The following is a 17,461-nucleotide window of genomic DNA, read 5'->3' on the forward strand; positions in this document are numbered from 1 at the left end:
TAGTACAGCCACTTCACTAGTTGGACTCAAAACATATTGTTTTAAGAAGCCCTCCTGGATACACCTTACAAACTCTACCCCGCCCAAGCCCCTAGCACTAAGTGAGTACCAGTCAATATTGGGGAAATTGAAGTCTCCCATCACAACAACCCTGTTGTTTTTACTCGTTTCCAAAATCGGCGCAACATCGAGGGCCGAATGGCCTGTACTGCGTTGTAATGTTCTATTGTCTAGTGTCTATCTGTCTACCTATCTGTTCCTCTATCACCCGCTGGCTGTTGAGAGGCCTGTAGTAAACCCCCAATATTTTGACTGCACCCTTCTTATTCCTGATCTCTACTCATATAGCCTGGCTGCCCTCTGAGGTGTCCTCCCGTAGTACAGCTGTGATATTCTCCCTAACCAGTAGCGCAACTCTGCCACCCCTTTTACATCCCCCTCTATCCTGCCTGAAACATCTCAATCCTGGAACGTTTAGCTGCCAATCCTGTCCTTCCCTCAACCAGGTCTCTGTATTGGCAAGAACATCATAGTTCCAAGTACTAATCTAAGCTCTTAAATTCATCTGCCTTACCCATAATACTCCTTGCATTAAAACATATGCACTTCAGGCCACCAGACCCGCTGTGTTCAGCAACACCTCCCTGTCTGCTCTTCCTCAGAGCCATACTGGCCCTACTCCCTAGTTCTCCCTCAATGCTTTCACCTTCTGACCTATTGCTCCGGTACCCACCCCTCTGCCATACTAGCAGTTACCCTCCCGTGTAACACTAGCAAACCTCGCGGCCAGGATATTTATGCCTCTCCAGTTTAGATGCCAGTCGTCCTTCTTATACAGGTCACACCTGCCCCGGAAGAGCTCCCAGTGGTCCAGATAACGGAAACCCTCCCTCCTACACCAGCTGTTTAGCCACGTGTTTAGCTGCTCTCTCTTCCTATTTCTAGCCTCACTGGCACGTGGCACAGGGAGTAATCATGAGATTATAACCCTAGAAGTCCTGTCTTTTAACTTTCTGCCTAGCTCCCTGAACTCCTGCTGTAGGACCTCATGCCCCTTTCTGCCTATGTCGTTAGTACCAATATGTACAACGACCTCTGCCTGTTTGTCCTCCCCCTTCAGGATGCCCGCTACCCATTCTGAGACATCCTGGACCCTGGCACCAGGGAGGCAACATACCATCCTGGAGTCTCTTTCACGTCCACAGAATCGCCTATCTGTGCCCCTGACTATAGAGTCCCCTAAGACTATTGCTCTTCTGCGCTTTGACCCTCCCTGCTGAACATCAGAGCTAGCCGTGGTGCCACTGCTCTGGCTGCTGCTGTTTTCTTCTGATAGACTATCCCCCCCGACAGTATCCAAAGGGGTACCTGTTCGAGAGGGGGACAACCACAGGGGATTCCTGCACTGACTGCCTGCCCCTTCTGGTGGTCACCCATTTCTCTGCCTGCACCTTGGGATTTTGAAGTCTGCCGACTCTGCGTGGGCCACTACTCAGTCGAAAAATCAAAATACTCAGGCATAAAAAGGAAAGATTTCCTAGTTGCTTGTTCAAGGGGATGTCCAGGCCATATTTTCTAACACAGTCAGAAGGGACGAAGTGTCGACCCTAGAAGCCAGGATCCAAAAATGGCAGAGAAAATAGTTGCGATGGACACATTTGATGAGGATTTTGAAGCATGGAATTCATATGAAGAAAGATTCCAATAGTTTTTAATATCTAATCAGACACCAGAAGAACTAATAGGTCACAACATTTCTCAGCTCAGTTGGCCGTAAAACATTTATGCTGCTACTGAATCTTGTTCACCCAGCAAAACCATGAGACAAGTCCTTCAGTGAATTGATGAAAAGCAGAGAGACATTTCTCTCCTAAATCATTATTGATTGCAGATAGGTTCAAGTCCACCTCCATAGTCAGGAAGAAGGTGAAAGTATTTTACAGTTTGTAGCTTCTTTAGGATGTTTGCTAGATATTGTGAATTTGGTGCAACACATGATGATACTCTTGGAGACAGGCTGGTTTGTGGGTTACGCAGTGAAACTATTCAAAGGGAGCTGCTTACTATATGTGGTTTAAAACTGCCGTGAAAGTTGCCACAACTATGAAGCTTGCAACAAGAGAAGCTTTGCAGATAGGGGCTGGAACGAAGATTCACAAAATAGATACCTCAGGGAACAGGGCTGCAATAGTGCAACACATCAGCGTTGTACACAGTTTGGAAACTCAGCAGAGGAATGCTGGAGTAAATCGAGTACATGCAAGAACTGTGGTAAGAAGGGCCACATTGCCAAGGTGTATTGGGCTCAGAAACCTTCACCTACGCCAAGAAAGTGCAAGAAGGACAATACAAGTAAACAATCTAGTCGTGGATGAAGCTCAAGATCACTTCAAAGACAGCAAAACCAAGCTACAGCAAGAACGAAAGCTACATATTTTGACAATTCAGGGTGATCAACAGCGTATTTAGGCTTATCCAAAACTTGAACGTCATGAAATTAAAAATGTTAGTGGATAGAGGCACAGCAGTATCCCTCATGCAATTTATCATCAAAAGATAAAGCATCTGCCTTTAAAACCAACAAATATGATCTTAAGGATGTACACTGAAGGGGTACACTTGTATCATTAAAAGGATGCATTATGTTGAAATTAAAAGCAAATGGGCAGATGGCAAAGTTGCCTCTTCATGTTGCCTGTAGAAATTTTCCTGCTCTATTTGGCAGAGTTTGGTTGGCTAAGATGAGGCTTAACTGGGAAACAGTCAATCAATTAGTGGATTCAAAAAGCAACTTGCGACAACTTCTGAAGAAGTATGAGAAGGTGTTCAAAGATTCATTACGCTCTATGACTGGAGTTGGGCTACACCTAAAAATCGACCTTTGTAGTCTAACTGTCTCCCATACTCACACACACAAGCTTGTATCCAAGCATATGACAATGATATTGCAAAAAAAAAATTAAGTGCTCTTATTTTCCTCACAACTGAGCACAGCAGTATTGCAGAACTTAAATCTTATCCAGTGGTTGTGGGAACGCTTAGTACTGTCTATTGTCTGCTGCCCCTGCTGTTTGGCATGTGTATAGTCCTGTGTTGTAGCTTCACCAAATCGGCTCCTCATTTTTAGATATGCCTGATGCTGTTCCTGGCATTCTCTTTTGCACTCCTCAATGAATTTATCACAGCTGAAAGCATAAAAGAGAAAATAAAACGGAGAAATAAGTAGTGTACATGTATATTGTTATGCTTTGTCACTGCACTGCATGCTTCTGAACAGAAAATTGCTGTTACAAATTTTTCATTGTAACACCAGATATAAATTTGATAATGGTGGATGGAATACCATTCTGCATATATAAGCATCTCTTTCATTTTAAAAAATATATTTATTTTTATCTGTATGTCTCCCAGGTTTCTTTCAGTTTTCTATTGATTTCCTTCAAGGCTGATCCTACAGGTTCTGGTGTATATATTTATTTTTATAAATCTTCAAGTGTGACCTTTTCTTGCATGATTGGTTTGTCGTGTACACTGCAAAATAATTTTCTATCTTCAAAGATTAAATTTCATTTTTAATATTTTTATATGGATTAAATTATGATTGTGGCGTATAATCTGTTCTCAGATGATCTTAATATGACCCACCAACATTGTGTGCTCTCTGGAATGCAGCCTCGCTTCAGTTCTACACACAGAGTGGCAGAGGTAAGATTGGATGTTAAAACATTCTTGCTTTATTTTTTTCTCTGTTTGTGAGATGACAATTTTTGACCTGGTAGCACAATAGTCATGCTGCTGTGCCATCTGCAGTTTGAAATTCTAAAGTTGTTTTTTCCTCTGAACTCTTCTGGCCCAATACTCTCGAAAGCTGAAAATGGAAATTGAAAATGTTTTGATACTTTGCTTTCTGCAAGATTAAATCAAAAAATTTCACGTAGGTTGTAAATGTTTCACCAAACGCATTGTAAATAAAGCTTGATCAACCATTGGTTTTGTTAAATGTCTTTTGATGTATCTTTCGCTTTTTTGAAACTATGAAAGGTGAAATTGGAAGCTAGAGATAAAATTATTACTCATATATTTTTAGCATGTATAAAATAGGATTTACCTTATATGTGTGTCAATTTGGTTTGTTTAATTTTTGCTGTGTGATGGCTAGAACTAAAGGGTTAGATTTAACCTTGGGTGCTTGATGACCATGTGCTTGGAGTACTTAAAGCATGTCATAATTCTGAGGCCCGAGCCATTTTGATTGTTAGGCTATATATAGGTTTGATTGATCCATGAATTTCGAACAGTGGTGTGGAGCACACTTAAGTGAATAACAAGATTTTCTATAGGCCTCAAACCTACAGCGAGGTAAGCTTTTATTTGCTGCAAGTTCTTTTTGTATTTGGCCGATAACATTTGAGGCAAGAGCATCATGATTACATGGATTCAAAGCCAGTGACACTTTGCTCTTTGAAAAAACATCATTACAGAGAGAGCAAAATTCAATAGGCGCATGTAAAGACCAGGGTCGGAGTTTTCCGGCCGTTCTCGCCGGCGGGAACTTCCGGTCCCGCTGACAGAGAATCCCCGCCATGGCTTTCTCGGTGGTGGAGGGGGGGGGCATATAATGGGAAACCCTATTGACAGTGCCGAGATCAGCAGTTCCCAGCGCCGGCCAATGATGGGCAGCATCTGCTGCCACAAAACCCACTGTGGGGGGAGCGGGAAATCTTTTTTTTGAGGCGAAAAAGACATTTATCCCATAGTTAAAAACAGCTGATGCAATCCAGTTTGTGGCTGATAGAAGTTGCAGTGCACCTAAGCCCAAACAGAGAAAAAATAAAGAAGGCATGGTAGCCGCCATTAATCAGTGTTATTGTTGTGGTGGGAAAAGGCTGCATCAACGTGAAGAATGTCCCTCCAAAAATCCGACTCCTGCAAGAAAAGAGGCCATTTTAAATACATTTGCTGCAGAAAGTGGCTCTTAACAAAATAATTAAAGGAGAACCAGCTAGGATCAGAAGCCATTTGAGAAGTTAAAAAGATACAGAACTACCATTCTTGGGAGAAATTACAGCATCAAATGGTCAACGGACATAAAACAAACTTTAAATTTGGCACTGGAGCAGGAGTCTCAATTTATTCCGACATGGAACAGTGATTATATGCCAGACTTCCTCCAGCCATTGGCCAAAAGACTACAGAATCCAAGAGGCATTCAGCTGAAAATAGGGACAGTTAACAGCACAAAGCAAGAGAAATCACAGAAACGTTGGGCACAATCTATTCGAATGGGAAAGCTCCAAATCACCCATAAGCGGATCCTTGCCCCTGGCGTGAAGAATGCCAGCTTGGCATCTAGGCTGTGCCTGCCTGGCACCCTGGCAGTACCACCTGGGCACCTTGGCAATGCCAGGCTAGCACGCAGATGGTAGTGCCAGGCTGACAGTGCCAAGGTGTCCTGTTGGCACCAGCAGTGCCAGGGTGCCACCCTACCCAGGGGGCAATCACTGAGGGTTTCCGATCCCTTTGGAGACCCTCACAAATGCCATTCTGTCTGGTCCCCATTTGTGGAGACCAGCACTGAACAGCCCTCGCCCGAGGTCTCCAAGGCGAGGGGGTTAGATCCCATGCCTCGGTTCAATCTCTGGAATGCATATTAGAGTGAGACTAGCTGCCTCACTCTAATATGCAGATTTCCAGAAAGTGATCCTGCCCACAATGGGTGGGATTCACATCACAACATCTCGCGAGATCACGTTAGATCTCACGAGGCATGGCGAGCCAGGTAGATCTGGAAGAGGGATCTTCCGGCATCTACCGGCCACGCCATGCTGCTTATCAGGCACTACGCGGCCCGTAGATCTCGTCCTTAGTATGTGTCCACAATCACATTAAGTCGAAAAGCCTTCGCAGATCTACAACAGAACTATAATCTTGATGAAAAGCCAGGAAGGTCAGAAAAATCAACAGAATTCCCCAAACTAATCAGCGATCTAGGGAATCTGAAAACAGTGTATCGCACCACATTGAGACCAGATGTAAAACCAAGGTGCTTGCTCGCCCCAAGGAAGGTTCCACACCCACTTTTATGAAATGTGAAACAAGAAATTGAGTCAATGCTACATCAGGGAGTCATCTAACCTGTCAGCAAACCCACAAATTGGTTTTTATGCATGGTTTCTGTACCAGTACCAAATGACTCAATATGTATTTGTGTTAAAACTCACACAGTTAAACAAACTTCAGAGTCATGAACACAGCCCAGACCATCACACAAACCTGCCTCCCATCCATTGACTCCATCTACACCTCCCGCTGCCAGGGGAAAGCGGGCAGCATAATCAAAGACCCCTCCCATCCAGCTTACTCACTCTTCCAACTTCTTCCATCGGGCAGGAGATACAAAAGTCTGAGAACACGCACGAACATACTCAAAAACAGCTTCTTCCCCACTGTCACCAGACTCCTAAACGGCCCTCTTATGGACTTACCTGATTAACACTAAACCCCTGTATGCTTCACCCGATGCCGGTGTTTATGTAGTTACATTGTGTACCTTTCACTACCTCGGTCCACGTGACAATAAACAAATCCAATCCAATTCAATCCAAGGCAGTGGAAAGGGAGATTCACGTCATGGCATCTGTGGATGACAGTCTGGCAAAGCTAGCAAAAAGTTCAATTTTTACAAAGTTGGGTGCAAAGAGTGGATGCTGCTCTGGACCTTTGTGCCTTTGAAAGGGCCATCTGCCACATTGTTGACATCCTGATTCACTGGAGCATGATACAAGTGTGAGAGCAGTATTGCAATGCTTGGAAGCAGGGCCAACTCGCAACAATAAGTATGAGTTCTCACAACCCACTAATATATTTTTGGGTCATATTGTTCAGACATCAAGACTGATCCCCAAAAGACCAAGCAACCATAACAGTACAGAGCTCTGACGCTTCATGAGGATGGGCAATCAGGTGGGGAAGTTCTCTCAACTCTGGCACATGTGAACAAACCACGAGGACAATTGCTTAGGCAAGACCAAGCATAATGTTGGGAAGAACATCAACAAATCCCATTCCAGAATATAAAGAATATATCTCACCAGACGTATTGGCACACCATAACCCAAACTGCCCACAGTACTTGCTGCAGATGCATCAATGAGCCAGAAAGGTGCAACATGAAGGCCAGTATATTATGTAACTTTGTCATTGACTGAAACGAAAGGATATGCTGTAATCAATGGCAATTTAAGATTGAGGAATGTCCTATGCCATGAGGAAGCTACACTACTTGTTGGAAGATGTCCTCACTGTGGAGATATACTGCCAATCTATACCTCCCGCTGCCTGGGGAAAGCGGGCAGCATAATCAAAGATCCCTCCCACCCGGCTTACTCACTCTTCCAACTTCTTCCATCGGACAGGAGATACAGATGTCTGAGAACACGCACGAACAGGCTCAAAAACAGCTTCTTCCCCACTGTCACCAGACTCCTAAATGACCCTCTTATGGACTGACCTCATTAACACTACACCCTGTATGCTTCATCCGATGCCAGTGCTTAGGTAGTTACATTGTATATGTTGTGTTGCCCTATTATGTATTTTCTTTTCTTCCCTTTTCTTCCCATGTACTTAATGATCTGTTGAGCTGCTCGCAGAAAAATACTTTTCACTGTACTTCGGTACACGTGACAATAAACAAATCCAATCCAATCCAATCCAATCCAATGTTATCGTGTACAGATATATCTTAATTGGGAAGTTGTTGAAGGTGAAACCAAGTAGGTTACTACCTAGTAATTAAGACTATGCCAGGTTCTTTGACTAAAATTTAATGCTGGTTCATAGAAGTTATTAAGGAGAACTTTACAAGATTGACAGGATTGAGATTGCCTAAGTCCTGGTAATACCAAAACTGTTCCCATGCAAATTTTCTCTTTATTTTTACACTTGACAACGATTGTTTTATGTCACTTCACCGTTCAGAATTATTTCTGTACCGAGGTAGTGAAAAGTATTTTTCTGCGAGCAGAATTATTAGCTCACAGAGATCAAGTTTATTGAATTCACTTTTGTATCATGCCAATGTTATAAATTCGCAACCTTTGTGTCACTGGTGTAACACCATAATTCTATGGCTAGTGATATGACTGTTTAACACATTGCCAACTGGAATCTGTATTGGTCAGTGTTGAGATTTACCAGATTTTGTGTGAATTTCAACTGAAGGGATTTTATATGTTCACATTTATGCAGAAAGTGTGGGATTTTTATACTCGTAATAAAACCTTGAATCTTACTTTATTTGCATTTTTACACTTTGTAATTCATTTGCTAGGGAATGACACCATGCTGTTTTGATACCCCATTTTAGTAATGTCTTAATGACTTGTTATGCACTCTGTGGAAATCGTAACCTTGAGCCTGTTTCTTTTGATATTTTTAAATCTCCTCCAACTACCAAAGCTTTTATATGAGAATCTGCAGTGCAGAGCTTGATGGAGCCTCTTTTATCATAAGTAGCACAAGCTAAAAGATAAAACTCAACAATGCAGTGCAGAAAATATTCATTGTAGCAACTAATAAACAATGGCTGGGATTTTGTTGCACTTTTTTCAGATAATGTTGCAAACAGATAATGGGGCAAAGTTTGTACATTTATAGGAGTCGTCCAACCCCAACATTGTGTGATAGCCTTCAAAACAGTGCTATTGTTTGCATGTTATGAAGTCATTTTATCTTTATAGAGTTTTACAGTACAGAAGGAAACCATTTAACTCATTGCACCTGTGTTGACTTCCTGAAAGTGATTTCCATGTTGCAAACTTCCCTTGCCCCTTCCAAACACACATTTTAAATGTGCTTTTTTTTGTTTCAACTTTTATCTTCCCTTTTCAAAGCAATTTTTCGTCGATCATTGCTTTTAATAGGGCATTCCGAGCCCTGTTCAACCTAGACCTGAGTGAGCTTCAACCTCCACATCCCATTCACCATGAAGACCATTTGCTTCGGTTTTTGCATCATAAGAGGCAATTTTAACATGGGATTGCAGGTTGTGGTTAAACTCTCAAAAATGGAAGTGTGTTTGGAAGTTGGCTCTAACCTGCTGACTTAAGCTTTAACTCCAATGGGACAGATGGACAGCCAACCTGTTCCCAGAAAGCACTTCATAGAAGGAAAAATATTTTTTAAATGGGAGTTGAGCTGCAATAGGAAAATTAGGAGAGTTAACTGGATGCATTGCTAAAATATATTAGTTTTAAGAAGACTTTAAGGAGTAACGGCAAGAGGGGTTGGAGTGTTTAGGGAGACCATTCCAGAGAGCAGGAGCAAAATGTTGCAGGCCCTTTAATTTTGGAGTGAAGGGAAGAGGAGATTCAAAAAAGACCAAAGTCTGAAGATTGAAGGATGTGAGAAGGAATGTGAGGTTGCTGAGATTGGGAGAGTTAAAAGCTTGAAGGGATTTGTGGAAGAGGTCAGAGATTGCCTTGGAGAACATGGGTGAGTTTCACTGTAGCACATGATAAGATTTAGGTGAATTGGAGTTTATGAAGGGAAGAGGTGAGAGGATGATGAGCAGAGCATTGGAGGAATCAAACTTAAAGATGGTAATGGTTGAATATGGGTTTTTGTGGGGAGTTGGAGGTGAATGTTGTTACAGAACTAAATATTTTTGGTGATGGATAGATGGAGGGTTGCAACTCGACGCTGCATCATACAGGATGCCAAGGCTTTGCAGAGCTTTAATTTTTGAGTCAGTGGCCAGCAAGGTAGATGGAAAGAGTGGCAAGGCAGAAAATTATGACATAGGTTGAAGACGATGACTTTGGTCTCAATGTTCAGTTAGAGAAAATTTATGTTCATGTACGATTTAATGTCAGATATGCAAGTGTGAAATATTTCATAACACAATGGTTATATATTTTAATAGGATTTAGCCATGCATCTTAGTACATGAACAAATAATTTTGTAAAATAATGCAGTGGCAGTGTTTCAATCTGAAGGGTTTTAATGCTTATGATTAAAGAGAACAAATTTGTGCAGAACACAATACCTGAATTATGAAAATATTATTTTAATATTCTGATTTTATTCTTGAAGATGTTTCCTGTCTTCTAAGTTTTGGTTCTCCGTAATAATTTTCCAGACAATGATTTCCACATATATCCACAGCATCGTGGGCCGAAGGGCCTGTTCTGTGCTGTATTTTTCTATGTTCTATATATGGTAATAACCTCTTTTGCACTAATGATGATTGTACAATTTAATCCATTTTGAAATCAGTTGAAACAAAATAACCAATTAATGATGTGTTTTCTCACAGACCTCTAGTAGGTTGCATGTATGTAACTACCTAGATAATATTCAAACAAATTATGTATTTTACAGTGTTCAAGTGGTACATTGGACTATATTTTTCAACGGTGTGATGTAGCCATGAAGAATCTACAAAAGGATCCAATGTTGGGCATTCCCTCCCTGATTTCATTGGAACTTGATTCTGTGAAACAAACCGAAGAGATTCACAATGAGGTAAAACAGTTCACTGTATATTGATTTCTAGGAAGTAGATTAAAAAACAGGAGCCAGAAGGTAGTAATCTCTGGATTACTTCCGATGCCACGTGCTGGTGAGTATAGAAATAGGAGGCTAGCGTGGCTGGAAAGATGGTGCAGGAGGGAGGGTTTTAGATTTCTGGGACATTGGGACCGTTTTGGGGGACGGTGGGACCTGTTTCACTTGAACCGAAATGGGACCAATGTCCTTGCAGGGAGGTTTGCTTCTGCTGTTGGGGAGGGTTTAAACTAACTTGGCAGGGGCCTGGGATCCTGAGTGAAGATTCAACAGGGATAGATGCACAGCCAAAATTAGAGGAGACATCAAGTGAATCAGGAAGACATATAATGTCTCGATCAGTTAAGTCACCAAGGAGTTTGGCAAGTTTGGATGGTAATTATTTTAATGCGCGGAGGCTGACGAACAAGGCAGATGAATTGAGGGCTCAAATTCAAACATTGGGATATGATGTTACTGAGATATGGTTGAGAGAGGGGCAGGATTGGCAGCTCAATATTTAATGAACAGAATCTTCAAGCAAGATAGGGAAGGAGGTAAAAGAGAAGGGTGTGTCACAGTTTTGATCAGGGGATCAATTACAGCAGTAAGGAGGGATGACATCTTAGAAGGCTCTTTAACTGAGGCCATATGGGTAGAACCTCAAAACCAAAAAGGAGCAATCACATTGGCGGGAGTGTTCTATAGTCCCCCTAACAGTCTGAGAGAAATAGAGGAGCAGGTACGGAGGGAATTTCAGAGAAGTGTAAAAGTAATAAGGTAGTGATAGTGGGGGATTTCAACTTCCCCAATATTAATTAGCGAATCCAAAGTGTGAAATGTTTAGAGGAAGTAGAATTCATAAAATGCATCCAGCTGAACTTTTTAAGCCAGTACGTAGAAAGACCCACAAGAGAGGGTGACGTCCTGGACTTAATTTTCGGTAATGAAGCTGGGCAGGTAGTTGAAGTGTCAATGGGGAAACATTTTGCAGACAGTGATCATAACGCCATTAGATTCAAGATTGTTATGGAAAAGAACAACAATGTGTCTGAGATCAAAGTTCTAAACTGGGAGAAGGCCGATTTTAATAAGATCAGGTATGATTTGGCAAGGGTGGACGGGGAGCGGAAACATTTAGGTAAATCTGTGACCAAACAATGGGATGCATTCAAGAAGGAAATAGGGAGAGTGCAGGCTAACGTGTTCCAATCAAGAAAAAGGGTGGGACCAACTAATCCAGTGAACCCTAGATATCGAGGGACATACAACATTGGACAAGGAGAAAAAGGGAGGCTTATGGCAGACCGAGGGCTCCAAACAGCTGAAACCCTAGAGGCATACAGAATGGGCAAGAGGGAACTGAAAAAGGAAATTAGGAGAGCAAAAAGGGACATGAAAGGATACTGGCAGGTTTACTCTGGGTGTTTCCTCCCACAGTCCAAAGATGTGCAGGTTAGGTGGATTGGCCATGCTAAATTGCCCTTAGGGTCCAAAAAGGTTAGGTGGGGTTACTGGGTTAGGCGGATAGGGTGAAGGTGTGGGCTTAAGTAGGGTGCTCTTTCCAAGGGCCGGTGCAGACTTGATGGGCCGAATGGCCTCCTTCTGCACTGTAAATTTTATGATGCTATGCAAATAAATGAAAATCCTAAGTTGTTTTACAAGTACATCAAGTGTAAAAAGATAATTAGGGAAAGAGTAGGGCCCATTAAGGACCACATTGGTAATTTGTGTGTGGAGTCGGGGGATGTAGGTAGGGTTCTAAATGAATACTTTGTGTCAGTGTTCACTCGTGAGAGGGACAGTGTGGGTATAGAAATCAGGGAGAATGATTGTAATAAAATTAAAGAGATTAACATTGACAGAGAGGAGGTTCTGAGTGGTCTGGCAGGCTTAAAGATCAACAAATCTCCAGGACCAGAAGAAATGTATTCCAGGCTGCTTAGTGAGACAAGGGAGGAAATAGCAGGGCTTCTGGCAATAATTTTCAATTCCTCTCTGGCCAGAGGATAGGTGCCAGAGGACAGGAGGATAGCCAGTGTGGTACCCTTATTCAAGAAGAGAGGAAGGGATAAACCAGGAAACTACAGGCCAATCAGTCTAGATGTGGGAAATGCATTTGACGTAGTTTACTTGGACTTCAACAAGGCTTTTGATAAGGCTCCACGTGGGAGACTGATAGCAAAGTTAAGAGCCCATGGGATCCAAGGAACTTTGACAAATTGGATCCAAAATTTGCTGAGTGGCAGGAAGCATAAGGTGATGGTCGGGGTGTTTTTCTGACTGGAAGCCTGTGTCCAGTGGGGTCCCGCAGGGATAAGTGTTGGGGCCTTTGCTGTTTGTGTTTGAAATAAATTATTTAGATATGAATGTCAGAGGGTTGATCAGTAAGTTTGCGGATGACACGAAAATTGGTTGGGTGGTAGATAGTGAGAAGGATAGCCTTCGATTACAGGGGGATATAAATGGGTTGGTCAGATGAACTGATCAGTGGCAAATGGAATTCAATCCGGATAAGTGTGAGGTGATGTGGGTGGTACGGTGCTCAGTGATTAGCACTGCTGCCTCGCGGTGCCGAGGACCCGGGTTCGATCCTGGCCCAGGTCACTGTCCATTTGGAGTTTGCAAATTCTCCCCGTGTCTGCGAGGGCCTCACCCCCACAACCCAAAGATGTGCAGGGTAGGTAGATTGACCATACTAAACTGCCCATTAATTGGAGAAAAAAAAATTGGGTACTCTCAAGTTTTTTAAAAATAAAAGAAAGAAAAGCGAGGTAATGCACTTGGGCAGGACAAACAAGGCAAGGGAATATATGATAAACTCAGGACCCTGGAAAGCACCGAGGATCAGAGGGATCTTAGTATGCATGTACCCCGGTCCCTTAAGGTAGTAAAGCAGGTGGATACCGTGGTTAAAAAGGCATATGGTATACTTGTCTTTATTTGCCGAGGCATCGAATTTCAGATCAGGGAGGTTATGCTGGAACTGTATAAAACGTTGGTTAAGCGACAGCTGGAGTATAGTGTGCAGTTCTGGAATCCACATTACAGGAGGGATGTGATAGCACTGGAAAGGGTGCAAAGGAGATTTACCAGAATGTTGCCTGGGCTGGAGAGTGTTAGTTAGGAAGAGAGTTTGGATAGACTTGGATTGTTTTCCTTGGAGCAGAGGAGACTGAGGGGGGACATGTTTGAGAAGTATAAAATTATGAGAGATAAAGACAAAGTAGGCAGGAACAAATGTTTCCCCTTGGTGGAGGGGTCAATGACAAGGGGGCATAGATTTAAGGTAAGGGGCAGGAGGTTTAGATGCGATGTGATGAAAACCTTTTTACCCAGAGAGTGGTGGAAGTTTGGAATGCGCTGCCTGAAAGGGTGGTGGAGGCAGAGACCCTTATAACATTTAAGAATTATTTAGATGTGCACTTGTGATCCCAGGGTGTACCAGGCTATGGGCCAAGTGCTGGAAAATGGGATTAGAATGGATAGGTGGCTGTTTTTGACTGACGCACACGCGATGGGCCAAAGGGCCTTTTCTGTGCTGTATGATTCTATGACTATATTTCCATGATTAATCATGCTAGTTACAAACTCCCTTGGGGCAAAAATAAAGTTGAAATTATTTGGAGTTATATGAGCAATAGTTGTGACTCGGTTATTCAAATTTCTGTATGACAATAAGTCCAAATAATTCACACAAAAAGCATTTGTTTCAGACTATAACAGACTTGTTGTATTGTTGGATGTAAATCCTGAGCATAAAATTATGCTGAACTACAATAGCTTATATTAGTTATAATGCTGCCCTGTGTCAGAAGCTAAAGGACCAAGCAGGCTGTTTATCTGGAAACAGCAGCCCTGAATTTAACTGGGGTGGAAGCACTGTGGGGGGGGGGGGAGGGTGGGGGGGGGGGGGGCCAAGGGGGGGGGGTGCCCAATGCATGTGGCAATATGTCTAACCATCCCCACAGCTTCAAACCTGTGAGCTTTTGCTTCCAGTTCGTATTTAAATTTTTGTCTTGGAGGTAGGCAGGTGGGAATGGGATTTCAGGTAGCAGACAGCTGGGAATTTGAAGCGACAGACCTTGGCAACGATGAGCTGAGGAGTCCTGAGGCTCCAAAAGGATTTTTTTTAAAAACCAAAACACAAAATTTACTTGGGATTCTTCTGGCTACAATCCAGGTTGTCTCTCAAGGCTTTATTAGTGGTTCCAAGATTAAGCGGGGTTTTATCGATCTCCAGTTAAAATTGCATTTGATTCAAAATGGTGTCACAGAGCATGAATTTTATAATTCAGCCCCCCACTTTCCAGGAGTGAGAGTCCCTGTTCTCATGCAAAATTCTACACTGCAAATTCTATGATTCTATGATAATTGGAAGTTAAAGTGGCAGCTGGTATAAGCGGTTCAGGAAAGTAACCAAACTCAATTTCAACACCTCCACATACACCCTTCCCACCAGGTGTGCAGGGTTAAATTTGGATTAATACATTTTAAACACTGCCTACCAAGGTAATTAAGCTGAAGCTATCTGCATGTGAAATTTTTCAATAAATGGCAGATACATTTTACTGCCTATCCTTTTTTTAATCTCTTTGCTATAAAAGCTATTCTATTACTATTGAGACTTCTGATGCTAGTCTAAAACCTAATGAAACTCCAGTATAATAATTATTGCTGGGAATATGGATATTACAATGTAATTCCGATATTACACCACTGATTTGTGAAGGCTGTTTGGCTATTCTGTATGTCAAAGTCACTTTGAGGACAGGGTCCTTTGTGGCATGATAGCTTTCTCTGGTGGAGTCAAGGGCAATCTCCTCATAATACCATGGCAGAGTAGAGATTTGTTCATATTTGTTGGAGCTATTGCAGCAGTGAGTACCTTGAGTGCACTAGATTGTCTTAAGGTCTGGAAAACTGACGGAACAAAAATTGATTATGTGAAGGGAGCAAGGGCCACTGCCATCGTTGCTTGCAATCAAATAGCAGAAGTTTTGCAGAGAAGTTAGGAATTGTCATAGATAAGTGTCAGCATGATAACAATGAACTATCCTGCTGACTGATGTCTCCTGTGAAGATCATTTTTTTCTCTGTGCCCGAGACACAACTCTGATAAAATGACAGCGTTTTTGAACAACTGTGAAGCCAAATAATATTGCTGGCTGAAGTGTTTGAATCTGAACTGCACACTTACGACTGTTCAGATCATGAACCGTTTTTATGTATTCCTCTCTTTAACTTGAATTGAAGTTGTTCCATGGACAGTGGTTAGAAATATGACATAGTGCAGTCTTTCACTGAAAGGTCACCTGTTATTTCTGCAGTGTTGAAAAGACAGACTGGGCCTTTGGCTGCAGGTTACCCATGAGAGTCACATTTTTGATTCTTGATTTATTGACTCTTGGTGGCTAACTAGGAGTGTCTTAAGTATATTTTTCTTGACTTTACAATGTTTCCTGCTAATGGGCTTTTCACAGAAAGCTCTTAGTGTATGTGAGTGAACATTCAAATATGAAAAATGAAATTAAATGAAAATCGCTTATTGTCACACGTAGGCTTCAAATGAACTTACTGTGAAAAGCCCCTAGTCGCCACATTCCGGCGCCTGTTCGGGAGGCTGTTATGGGAATTGAACCGTGCTGCTGGCCTGCCTTGGTCTGCTTTCAAAGCCAGCGATTTTGCCCTGTGCTAAACAGCCCCTGCTATAGCAAGCTGAATCAATTTTCTGGCCAGCCTTGAGATACTTGCAGCAAGGCATACTAACGCACTATTGCAGAATGAATTAAGTTATCAGTTCAGCTAGCAGGTGATTGTGTGGTCAGTAATAAGTCACACTAAAATATATGATCTGGCAGGCTTGATTGTTTGGTGGGCCTCTGAGCCAGCTGGACCATGGTTTCTGGTCTGAACCAACCTACTGCTTTGGGGTGTAGCTAAGAGCACGCTAGGTATTGATTTGTTACTCATCAGATATCACCTTGTGGTTCTCTGAAAATTGATTGAGCTTAGTCTGTGAGCAGTGTAATGTAGCAAAAACTCAGCTGCTTAAATTGAAAGTGGTTAGTGTAGTTTGACTCTGGGGCCACTGTAGAGAATATTGGTCTGCAAACAGTCACAGCAAGGGTAATGTATGATTCAGCATGTCAGAATAGAATGCCGATACAGTTGATAATTTGCCAAGTAAAAACAAAAATTAAATATGGATTACCTGAGCAGGTGGCCTTCATTCTTCAGCATTTGTAAATAATTGACTCAGCATGTCATGCGCACTAAATGCCAAGCACTCTTGTAGCTGACCTTCGATATTTACTCCTGACCAAGAGTCTGAGCTTCTGCCTTTAATCAGTGATTACTTCTGTGTGCAAGCTGATGGGGGTGTTTAGAAAAGGATGTTAGGTTTCACAATTCATCTTGAGAGCTGTAACAGGGTAAGATACTATGTATCTGTGTACATCTTCAATAACAACCATGCCTGCTTGCAACCCAGCATGCCACACAATCGCATAGCAAGCGGACAATCATTTGAAAATTAGAAACTGATGCCAAAATAGTTGTCACATTACAAATGATTTCAACAATCTCCATGCTTCAATCATTAGCCTTTCAAGCAACGTTGAGACATTTCATGTAGGCAATGGTTAACTTCAGAACACGTTGTGATGACAACGTCACAATTGCTCAAGTGCATAGTTACAGCCTCTGATAGTCAACTTCCTTTACTGTCAAGTTATCAATCTCGACCATTTATCTAAATGGTAAGGATGTATGAATGTATGTCATGTGCCTTCAGGTCGTCATCAGAGGGTATTTGTTTACATACCAGAACTGACAGAAAGCGGTTCAACCTTGCTCGCCTGAGATTCGTGACAAAGGGGTGCCAAGACCTCTTCAGAGAGTTGTTACATG

General features: G+C 42.2%; 1 protein-coding gene and 1 long non-coding RNA gene across 4 annotated transcripts in view; one reads left to right on the plus strand and one right to left on the minus strand.

The window, feature by feature from the left end:
- fto (FTO alpha-ketoglutarate dependent dioxygenase) overlaps nucleotides 1-17,461 on the plus strand; it is a 637,435-nt gene that overhangs the window by 162,781 nt on the left and 457,193 nt on the right. For all 3 annotated transcript variants that reach the window (XM_072518266.1, XM_072518265.1, XM_072518264.1), the window contains exons 5-6: nucleotides 3,626-3,705; nucleotides 10,385-10,528. In XM_072518266.1, coding sequence (XP_072374367.1) covers nucleotides 3,626-3,705; nucleotides 10,385-10,528 — 224 coding nt within the window. The remainder of the gene's footprint in view (nucleotides 1-3,625; nucleotides 3,706-10,384; nucleotides 10,529-17,461) is intronic.
- LOC140430651 (uncharacterized) lies at nucleotides 1,696-16,792 on the minus strand. The gene is made up of 4 exons (XR_011949487.1): nucleotides 16,764-16,792; nucleotides 7,092-7,204; nucleotides 3,646-3,868; nucleotides 1,696-3,185 (listed from the first exon to the last, which is right to left on the minus strand). It is a non-coding gene; the product is annotated as an uncharacterized lncRNA (long non-coding RNA).

The sequence above is a fragment of the Scyliorhinus torazame genome, chromosome 10 (assembly GCF_047496885.1).
Source record: "Scyliorhinus torazame isolate Kashiwa2021f chromosome 10, sScyTor2.1, whole genome shotgun sequence".
In the NCBI taxonomy this organism is placed as follows: domain Eukaryota; kingdom Metazoa; phylum Chordata; class Chondrichthyes; order Carcharhiniformes; family Scyliorhinidae; genus Scyliorhinus; species Scyliorhinus torazame.